Source organism: Heloderma suspectum, chromosome 2 (genome assembly GCF_057233095.1).
Source record: "Heloderma suspectum isolate Gila_16-S chromosome 2, 16-S_ref, whole genome shotgun sequence".
NCBI lineage: Eukaryota > Metazoa > Chordata > Lepidosauria > Squamata > Helodermatidae > Heloderma > Heloderma suspectum.
The window spans coordinates 176,571,923-176,583,210 of NC_139459.1; the positions used below are offsets into that span (position 1 = coordinate 176,571,923).

At 49.0% G+C, this 11,288-nt stretch overlaps 1 protein-coding gene across 1 annotated transcript; it reads left to right on the top strand.

Annotated features, from left to right (window-relative positions):
• The first annotated feature begins 3,984 nt into the window (after nucleotides 1-3,984).
• Nucleotides 3,985-9,742, top strand: LOC146353406 (uncharacterized). Its single transcript, XM_084829728.1, has 4 exons — nucleotides 3,985-4,070; nucleotides 6,526-6,853; nucleotides 7,288-7,410; nucleotides 9,425-9,742. The coding sequence occupies exons 2-4, from the start codon at nucleotides 6,842-6,844 to the stop codon at nucleotides 9,740-9,742; spliced, it is 453 nt and encodes a 150-aa protein (XP_084685854.1). The 5' UTR covers nucleotides 3,985-4,070; nucleotides 6,526-6,841.
• The last annotated feature ends 1,546 nt before the right edge of the window (nucleotides 9,743-11,288 follow it).

Sequence of the window (11,288 nt, forward strand, 5' to 3'; positions counted from 1 at the left end):
GTTCTCCAGCTGCGGTGACCACCTGGACGCCTCTGAGGCCTGTAGCTCTGAGAAGATGCAGATGCGCTGGGTCCGTCTGCTTCTCGCAGGCTGGGCCTTCCTCTGGGCAAATGCAGGTCAGTTCCGTGGTGATCGCCTCCCCTCTGGCTCCCCAGTCAAGAGGAACCTCAGAGCTCCTGGCGCGGCTGTGATGATGGTCACTTTCGCAGGCATAACTCACGACTCCTGTTCAGTGGGTTATTATCTGCTCCTCTTTACACTCTTTCTCTGACCCCTTAAAAAAGACTGCAGGAAAACCAGAAAGGGGAGGAGAAAATGGGGCAGAGTTGTTACAAGGGAACAGCCACACCAGTGGGACAAGGGAAGGCTAGAGAGGATTGCGGTGACTGAGGCGAGATGCTACTGCATGAACAAGCCCTTCCTTTCCGATCCGACAGCGACGTTCTCGTGCATAGGGAAGACTCCAATGCCACTTGTTTGCACAGGTGGCTGGTGGTTGGGAGGGCAGAAGCTGCGGCTGGGAGGGCAGAAGGGAGATCACTGGCAGAGGCGGAGTGGAGGGGTCAGCCTGAGCAGAGCCAAGGGGTTAACATTGTGCTGGATCAGCAAAGGAAGGAGAGCATAAACCTTAGCTCTCCCTGCAGCTCGGGATGTCCACATTTTTACATGTGCAAATGCGAACAAATACAAATCTCTGCAAATGCCAATTTGCCCAAATTTGGGAAATTGGGAACAATCCAGTTCCATGAATGAGTGGACAAAAGAATGAAAGGCCCCCAACAATCCAGGCAATGCAGAGCAAACAGATGTTACAAAATCCATACATCCCTGCCTGCAGCACAGGAATTTTTTTTAAGACAGAACATAGTGAGATGCAGAAACCAAGACAGATGAGCTTTGAAAGGCATAGAAGTTGGCCATCTGTGCAGCACAGGATTTCTCTAAGGTATACTGGAAGTGAGAAACAGTGGCATACCAGATGTGTGTGTGGGGAAACGCTTTGTAAATACATGAAATTTGGTGAATAAGGCAAAGACTTCTTCAAGACATCAGAAAGAGCTTTGAAAAAGATCATGAAAATTGCGAGGGCAGCCATCTTGACCATAAGCAAACTTCCAAAATCCATACTGTTAAAATACCTTTCCTGGCCAACCAAAAGATCAGAAAAACTTTGGATAGCTCCAGATCTCTTCATCAGGCAAGATGTAAAAGGCACATTGGCCCAGCGACATTGGGAACTGGCAAGAAAATCACTGAGCAGATGGTGAAGTCCCGCAAGTTCACCCTAGCCCCAAGTTGGGAAGTGAGAGGACTAGTCTGCAGGGATTCCAAGGAGGCAGATTAGGTCCAGTCATGGTCACGGTGATATGTTGGACCTGGAACAGCCCCGAGGTGTATGAGCAAGAAGGAGGGGGAAATGTTGTATCCTCCATTGCTAGAAATATTCTCAGAAGTGTTTTCCATCCTGGTGGAAACACAGAGGCTTCTTTTGACAGGTGGACCTTAGGGAGAAATGAGGAGGCAGTTTTAAGATTAGCAACTCTAGCCAAATAAAATAAATTGTAGATGTTATTCTAAAGAACCAAAGAGAATTGAAGCCAACTTCCACGGCGTGGCCTAGGAGTTGGAGGAGATGGACCTCCTCCTCAGGCGTTACACCTTGGCACCAGCCTGAACTTGCAGATGGTGGGAAATAATAATCTAGCTGTTGTTTTCTCTCCCCATCCCACCTCCTCACACCTGCCTTCTAACATCTGGCCTGACAAAGACATCTGCAGAGATCTGGAGATCTCAAAAGCTTGCAGGTTTTCTGATATTCTGGTGGGCCTATTCAAGGCATTATTACAGCAATATGGATTATTGAATCCCACCCTCTACACACACACACACACCAAAAATTGATTTAAAAATATATGAAAGGACCAACATCACTGGAAACTGATTTCTAAAAAAATATGCAAAATATGCACCCCCCCAAACCCTACCCTCTTCTCTCAGGCATGTGGCAGTGTACAATGAGTCTCTGATTGTCTCTGGCTGATTGTTTTAAATTGTTTTAGATATACATTGCCGTTGTGTGTGTTATTACTCTTATGGTTTTTATACTTTAAATGATGTATTTTAATGGGTTTTTTAAAAAAAAATTGTGATGAGCCCGGAGAGCATTGGCTATTGGGCGGTATAGAAATGTAATAAATGAAATGAAGTGCAAAGATGGACACCGCCATAACTTGATTTTTGAAAATATACCAGGACCCCCCAGTCCCATAACTTGGGATGAAGTCTTGAAATCTGCTGCCAACCAGAGAAGCTTTCATGTCACCTTTGAAGACCCTGTTGCTGTCCCGACAGAGCAGTGGAACAGGGCCATCCAAGAAGATGAAGAAAGGATGACCCAGTAAGTTCATATCATTGGACAGCTGGGAGCCAGAACTCCATCTGACATTACAGGTCAAGTGTCGACACCAGGGATGGGGGAATGGGTCAGATTCAGGTTTTCTCCATGTCACACTTTTCTGGACTGAACTTCGGTTCATCTCCAACTTTGAGAATTTCTGCAGTCTTAAGTTCAGTTCGTCATGAGCTTTGGGAATTATAATTTTTTACGTTCATATGAATGTTCATAAGTAGTTTGGTGCCCATTTTTCCTAATGCGTGTGGATGCGTGTAGACATTATTACCTATTAAAGCCCCTTTTCAAGCCATTTTTCCAATACAATGCATTTTGAAATGTTATTTTCCATAACATATGCATTTTTGAACACATGCTTTGATTGGAGAATTTCATTGCAAAATTGAGAGAAGTGTGACTTTTGAATAGGGATGGAGACTCCTTGCGAATACGAGCATCCCTTCTTCTCTCATCCCTGCTTTCAAAGCATCACTCAGGGCACTATTGAGAAAGATGTCAGCCTCCCAACTCACAGGCTGATGCCTGTCCAATGCGAGTCGGGCAGAGTACGGGGGGATCCTATCCACTGCACTCCCCCCCCCCCAGTCATGGCTAGAAGTGCAATTTTGCGCCTTTAGCTGGGGCTTCAAGAGGGGTGGGGAACAGGCCTGGAGACCCCATAGGAAGCAATGTAAAGAGGCTTCCATAGTCTCCTCCCCTTCCTGCCCCAGGATCACCCCCTTTTCACCCTCTCCGTACTCCGATTTACAAGCACGGAGAAGCAGTTGCCGCAGTTCCCCCTGTGCAGGCTACAATGGGGCGGGGCGGAGAGTGCGGTTTCCTGGCTCTGGGAGCTGTCGAGAAGCTCAGACCAGTCAACCGAAAAATCCTATGGTCCTTAGACAGTGTCCCGTGGCCATAGGATTGCTCTCCCCATTTCAGTTTGCATGGTGGTTGAGTAGTATGAAATTAGGTAACTGTGCATTAAAATGGGAACTGAATGACTTTCGGTCCCATCCCTCATCAACACATGTCCTTGATCACATCGACACGCTTGTACACACAGACAACCCTCTGACATGCGTTTCCAGCATCCCTCATTTCCAGGCAGTTGGATCCAGAGGCCCAGTTTACCATGGGGGGGGGTGCCTTTCTCACTTCTACGGGGTGTAATTAGCCAGAGATCACAGACCAAAGTTTAGAGAAAATAGTGCTTGATTTCAATGTGGCGTCATTTTTCGACTGCCAGACTGGGGTTGGGGAGTTCAGGGGTCCAGTCCCCAGCCTGCCATGAAGCTCACTGGGTGACTTTGGGCCAGTCACTGAGTCTCAGCCTAACTCCCCTCACAGGGTTGTTGTGAAGAGAAAACGGAGAGGGGGAGGACCATGTATGCTGCCAGGTTCCTTGGAAGAAAAAGAAATGCAGGATCTGACTGTAATAACAAGATTCATACAAAGGATAATTAATACACTGCAGTGGTACAGAGATATACAGTACAGTACATACACAGCATAGCTCAGATGGTCACCATGTGGATTGTATTTGCTGACTCAGGAAACGGAAAAGGGGGGAGAGGGAGGGAGAGAGGGGAGGACTTCTTCCTGCTAACGAAGGGGAAGGCGCTTGGGATCTGGCAGATGGAGGAGGAAGCCAAGTCCCAATGAGACTATTAAAAGCGTAAGTCACACAGGGTTTGGGTCACAGGAGGGACAAACAGGGAGCCAGTCAAAAGGAAGCAGGAAAAACAGAGCGAGAAAAAGAGGCTATTTGCCTGGGAGTAAGTCCTGCTGAACTCAATGGGATTATGTCTGAGTAGAAACATATCGGACTGCAGTGCAAGAAGTGGCTATTTATTTGCCTATTCCAGAGGAGGAGGGATGGGTGCTTTGCTCTGCTTCTACAAAGCAAGATATTGCTTGTATTTTTTCTACTGCTGTGTGAACTTGAAAAACCAAGGTGCTGGCCAAAGAAAGGTGTCCTGGGGTTGTGACTTAGTGTGTGATCCATTCCCAAATTTGGGGTGGAATGTTCACCAAAATGTGAAGATTCAAGTGGAGGGATCTTTTGAAGGGGATCTTTTTCTGCACGCCTAGGCTGAAATGCAACCAAAGTTTTACTTAGAGTAGACCCATTCACCTCAATGGTTTTATTCTAAGTGGGACTTAATGTTGGATTTTCCTCTTACATTGTTAGCACCATGCAAGGAATTGTGAATGAAGTCCTTTCAACCAGAGTACCTGTCCTCGCATTATAACCTCACACTTTGAGCTCATCAGATATAGGATCTATAGAACAATTCCCCAGAGATGGTTTAGGTCAAGGACTCACAAAACATTTGGTTCCAAGCTCTGCATATGATGCTGGGTTGGGGGCTGCATGTGCAAAGACACCCCTATGTTGTTGTTGTTGTTGTTCAGTCGTTCAGTCGTGTCCGACTCTTCGTGACCCCATGGACCATAGCACGCCAGGCCTTCCTGTCCTGCGCTCTCTCCCGGAGTGTGCTCAAGTTCATATTCATTGCATCGGTGATGCTATCTAGCCATCTCATCCTCTGCCGTCCCCTTCTCCTGTTGCCTTCAGTCTTTCCCAGCATCAGGGTCTTTTCCAGAGAGTTTTCTCTTCGCATTAGGTGGCCAAAATATTTGAGCTTCAGTTTCAGTATCTGTCCTTCCAATGAGCACTCAGGGTTGATTTCCTTTAGTATGGACTGATTTGACCTCCTTGCAGTCCAGGGGACTCGTAAGAGTCTTCTCCAGCACCACAGTTCAAAAGCATCAATTCTTTGGCGCTCAGCCTTCCTTATAGTCCAGCTCTCACAGCCATACATTACTACTGGGAAAACCATAGCTTTGATTAGACGGACGTTTGTCGGCAAGGTGATGTCTCTGCTTCTTACTATGCTGTCTAGGTTGGCCATAGCTTTCCTCCCAAGGAGCAAGCATCTTTTAATTTCATGGCTACAGTCACCGTCTGCGGTGATCTTGGAGCCCAAGAAAGTAAAATCTGTCACTGCTTCCATTTCTTCCCCTTCTATATGCCAGGAAGTGATGGGGCCAGATGCCATGATCTTCGTTTTTTTAATGTTGAGTTTCAAACCAGCTTTTGCACTCTCCTCTTTCACCCTCAACAAGAGGCTCTTTAGGTCCTCTTCGCTTTCTGCCATTAGGGTGGTATCGTCTGCATATCGGAGGTTGTTGATAATTCTCCCAGCAATCTTAATTCCGACCTCTGATTCATCCAACCCGGCATTTCTCATGACGTACTCTGCATATAAGTTAAATAAGCAGGGTGACAATATGCAGCCTTGTCGTACTCCTTTCCCAATTTTGAACCACTCGGTTGTTCCATGTCTGGTTCTGACTGTTGCTTCTTGACCCTTGTACAGGTTTCTCAGGAGACAGGTAAGGTGGTCTGGTACTCCCATCACTTTAAGAATTTGCCACAGTTTGTTGTGATCCACACAATCAAAGGCTTTAGCGTAGTCAATGATGCATATGATGCTGGGTTGGGGGCTGCATGCACAAAGACACCCCTATACAATTACACAAATACACATGCAGGAGCTCACATGACCCAGACATTCTCATCATGAGTGCTCTGCCCTTACTGCCAGCAGCATCAGGGAAAGAGCGATGGGTATGAAGATTGCTGGAGGGGGGAGTGGACAGCCTTCTCTCCCCCTCCCCCAGCCATCCTGAGGCAGAAGGGTCTCCCCCCCACCCCAGAGATCATCATAGACATCACACTTTTCTCACTGGAAAGAGAGATCTGTATCACTGGGGATGTGTGAGAATTTCATCTCAGTTCTCAAACTCTGGTTCCCCCATTCCTCTGTACTGCCTGTAGTAGTGGTGCAATGGGTGTGAAACCAGCGTGGGGGAATTCTCTGGTAGTGCTGGGGAGCTCAAGGCACCTGGGGAGGATCAGCTACGGTCTTGGGGGGCTGCATGCAGACCGTAGGTGACCCCTGTGTACACTCCTGGCTAAGGCAAACAAGTGCAGGAAGTGTTGTGGATAAAGATATTATTACTGGCTGTATTAAAGTCAAGTGCCTCAACACAGACTGAAGATAGAATACATACAAGCAGAAGCAAGAGAAAGCCTCAGCGGTGTTTGTGTCTTGCTCCAACAGACCTGGAGAGAACGTCAGCCAGCTCACATCTGCAGAGAAGGCGTCTGCCAGGGCCAAGAAGGTGAGGCTGCCTTCTCCCCAGGCTGGTGGCCCCCGGAGTGAAGTGGGGGTGGCCAATGTCTTCATTTCTTCATTTCAATGTATAGCCAGCCCTTCACCTCTCAGTCCCGGGGCAGGGCACAGATAGGACAATAACACAGTACGAAACCATTTCAAACCACTACAAAAGCTCAACTGAGGGAAGAGAGAATACTCCTTAACCTGGCAGGACCCCTCCTGAGTTACTGGGGCTCTTCATACTCAGAAACAGAAATGAATGTGTGCAAAGGTGAGTCCTACTGTGTCAGCTGTGAGAAGTGGAACACAGAACTGCATCATTTGGGGCCGGGCCGGGGAACCTCTTTCAATCTGTGGGCCAACTTCACTTGTGGAGACGCACTCCGGGGCAATGTTCCAGTGGGGAATGGGGACAAAGGCAGGGGGGGATCCTAAAAATACAAAAAATTACAAGATATTTTAGCGTAACGCTCTGACTGCCAGTGAAGAAGCCTCAGGAGAGGCATTTCGGCCCTTTCAAATGGGGAACAAACTGCAGAAAAGCCAGGAAAGCCCCCAGTGACTTCTGGATGGCAGAAAGGGGGTGAGGCTGGGGGAAGGGGGCGTGAGCATTGGAGGGACCTAGAGGGGCAGACGGGGCCCTCCTGAGAACTCTCCATGCCCCAGTGAAAAGTAGATGAATCTGGACCCTTACTGCCTCTTTAGGATGAGGATGCTGCCAGCACTGAAGATGCAGATCCGCAGATCGTAATATCTCAGGTGGAAGGAGAGTTTACTTTGCTGCTACTTCAATTCGTTGCGACTTCGCTACATCGAGAACATCAGGAGGTATTCAGTCTCTTTCTTCTCTTTGAGTCATGTGGTAATAAGCCATAGTGCTTTTGATCACACAGGCTTAATATATAAGGAGACACCAACCAGTGAAGAGAACACTGTGGAGGAAGAATTACAGGATTCCTGTCAGGAGCTGAGAGACCTCAGTCCTGGTTTGGGGGCTCCCACTCTCCTCTTCCGTCATAACATATGAGTGCTGCTGCTTAAGATGGGGCTGGGGAACCGCTTCCAGTCTGAGGGCTGGATTCAATTTGGGAGGAGCTCTCTGGGGCCACTTTCCAGCACAGGGAGGGACTGAAGGCAGAAGGGGCGAGGAGAAAATAACAGCATACCAGCATATCTGAGTTTCAAGCTCTGACTGCCAGTCCCGAAGCCTCCGGAGAGGCATTTTGACCTTTTTCACATGGGGAGCAAAGTGCACAAAGACCAGGAAATCACCCAGTCATGAGTGGTTGGCAGAAAGATGGTAAGGCTCGGGGAAAGGGGGTGGGAATGATCTTCTGAGGACCTCCCCCCATTCTCTGATTTGTGTCAGGAGCTGAGAGACCGAAATTCAGTTTTGGTGGCTCCCATTCTCCTCTCCCATTGTAATATATGAATTCTGGTGCTTGACTATAGTTCGCTAGACCCTCTTCCAGCCTGAGAGATCCCATTGTCTTATGAGCTCTCAGAGGACACATTCCAGTGGTAAGTCGGGATGAAGGCAAATGGGCACAGCTAAAACACATAAACTTTCAGCCTATATTAGTGTGAAGCTGTTAGTCTGAGAAGAGGGGTCTCAACCTTTTAGAATGGGGGAAAACTTGCAAATCCTGGGAAATCACCAAATGCCTGGCAGCCAGGGGAAAGAGCGTGGCCAGGCAAAGGCAGTGTGGCCTTCTAGGGAACCTGGAGGGCTGAACTGGGACTCCAGGAAGGCCAGTTTTGGCCCGTGGGCCTCAGGTTGCCCACCTCGGCTTTAGGACCAACTCCCAGAAGGCCTCTTCCAAAAGAGACTCAAGGCCCATTCAGCCTGAGGACTGTTAGGATAGTTACGCTTATCCACGGCTGCTGCCTGTGACACTGGGCCTCAAACGGGAGGACTGTGCACTAGACCCCAGTCAGGATTCTCCCCATGTGTGCTGAGCCCTCCCCACCCCACCTAATATGGCACAAAGACAGAATTGTCCCCCTGCAATTCGCAGTGGATGAATCTGTTAGATTCCGTTTCTCCCATTTTGGAGACGCACTCAGGGGCCTTGTTCTGGTAGAGGGGGGAGGGCCGAAGGCAAAGGGGGTTAGGATAAAATGCCAAAATGCCAGCATAGGGCAGGAGGAGGGTGTCAGGTGTCAGGGTGGATACTGAGCCCATAGAGCCCCAGAGCAGTTCTGATTCTGAGGAAGAACAGCAATCCGTGGGAGAGGAGCTCGCTCATCCCTCACAAGCACAGCAGCTGGCAGAGATTCCTCCTGCCAGCAATCCTGGGAGAGATAGTGACCCTGGCAGTGAAAGAGCACTGGAGGGGGGCTTGCTGGATGCTCGGCACAGATGCAGGGAGCGACGACAGATGGAGGGCGCCGAAAGGACGCGCTCCGCTCATTTGGCGCTAGAAAAACAGTTGCGTCCCGAGGACCCAAAGGAAAGAGGGAGGATCTCTCCATAGCCCATAAGTTCAGAGTCTTCCCTGTTGAGGGTCTATAAGTTGCCAAAAATGTCTAAAGGTTATTTGTGATTTAGAAACAGGCACAAGTTCACTTGAAGAGAAGTGGTTGTGGGTTTTGTCCCTAACTGAAAAAAGACAAACCGTACAAAACACAGAACACATCGTAAGAGAGGTGTGGTATTTCCTTAGAATATGAGATGCAAACATCACATGAACATCACATTCACATCAGGCCAGCATTCCTCACAAGAGGAGGAACTTGAGGAATAAAGACTCCTCCAAGTGGGCTAGGCTACCAGTAATGGACCCATCAGCGCCCTGAAGGAATTAAGGATTCCATACATAGCAATGTGTGTGAATTTTAGGATAATGTGGCTACATCACGGGCATCCAGCCAGAGCTTCCAGGAAGGCCAGACGCTGCTGCCTTCGGAACAATCTCCCGACGCTTCTGAGTCAATCAACTGCCAGTCAGCTGCCGTTCACATCTGCACCATCATCCAAGACCAGGAGAAGCCAATCAGCACAGCACAAATGAGGAAAGATCCTCAACTCAAGCTCGAAGGAAACAGCAGCCATGGTCAACCCATCTGCAGCCAACAAAATGGAGGAATTCCTGAAGTAGACACATCCCTAAATAAACAAAAGAAAAAAAACAAAAAAGAGAGAGTTTCTTTCTTCTAGTTATTCTATGTTCAGGGGGGTGTTTTCATGCCAAGGGAAGGAGAATCGAGTGGAGGAGTGCTGGATTTTAAAAAAGGAATCAGCTTCGTTGCGCTTTGGTTCATGCAGGGCTCCGCGAGTGAGTGCTCCGCACCAGTAACAATCACTTCAGAGAACATAGTTCGTGGTGGGGGTGGGGGTTGGAGTGAACATCATCTGACTGGCAGGAGTTGCTCAACCAATGAGAGAGGCTTCTCCCACCCCATCCAGGCTCTCCCCCAATTTCTACTTTCCCCTGAAGCTCCAGCTTCACCTGCATTTCAGGAGCAAGATGCATGGATCACAATGGGAGTTAGTTCTGAGTAGACATACATATGCTTGTGCTGGGAAAGATGTGGGGGACACAGGGATGGGAAGCCAGCCCCCTCTCTAACCTGATACTGCACAGGATCTCTATAACAAATATGTAAAGTAGCTATGTCTCAAGGCAATAAACCAAACAATGGAGAATCGGAGCCTCGAGATCCTGCTTTACAGCATTTAGGGAATTTGTCCTTTAAACTGTGCCATTTCACCTGGGTGGGGGGATTTCTGTGAATTCGGATGTGGGCATTCAGGGGACAGCCTCACTGAGCACAATGGGAGTTACTTCTGAGTAGACACAAATTGGTTTGTGCAGGGACGGGAAACACACAGGATACACCCCTTGACTGGGGTCACCGTGAAAGCTACACCCCTGGGCAGGGCTAGCATACCCGAACTAAATGTGGGGGTTGGGGCACACAGCAACTATACCACCAAGACCCTGACTTGAGGAAAAGAATCAGACTTTAAGCACTCTCAGGAAATCCGTTTTTTCCCTGGTGGATGTGATCCGCCCTTTTGGGCTTTAAAAAGTCAAAGCAGCGGCACCCACTGCAGTGAGGTGTCTCCTCTGTTCTCCAGCTGCGGTGACCACCTGGACGCCTCTGAGGCCTGTAGCCCTGAGAAGATGCAGATGCACTCAGTCCGTCTGCTTCTCGCAGGCTGGGCCTTCCTCTGGGCAAACGCAGGTCAGTTCCGTGGAGATCGCCTCCCCTCTGGCTCCCCAGTCAAGAGGAACCTCAAAGCTCCTGGCGCGGCTGTGATGATGGTCACTTTCGCAGGCATAACTGACGACTCCTGTTCAGTGGGTTATTATCTGTTCCTCTTTACATCCCTTCTCTGACCACTGAAAAAAGACAGCAGAAAAGCCAGAGAGGGGAGGAGAAAATGGGGCAGAGTTGTTATGAGGGAACAGCCACACCAGTGGGACAAGGGAAGGCTAGAGAGGGTTTCGGTGACTGAGGCGAGATGCTGCTTCAACATGAACAAGCCCTTCCTTTCCGATCCAACAGCGACGTTCTCGTGCATCGGGAAGACTCCAATGCCACTTCTTTGCACGGGTGGCTGGTGGCTGGGAGGGCAGAAGGGAGATCACTGGCAGAGGCGGAGTGGAGGGGTCAGCCTGAGCAGAGCCAAGGGCTTAACATTCTGCTGGATCAGCAAGGGAAGAGGAGCATACGCCTTAGCTCTCCCTGCAGCTTGG

Coding starts and splice junctions, on each gene's coding strand:
- LOC146353406 (XM_084829728.1), top strand. Junction 7,411..9,424: donor TACATCGAGAACATCAGGAG/GTATTCAGTCTC, acceptor TGTGAATTTTAG/GATAATGTGGCTACATCACG.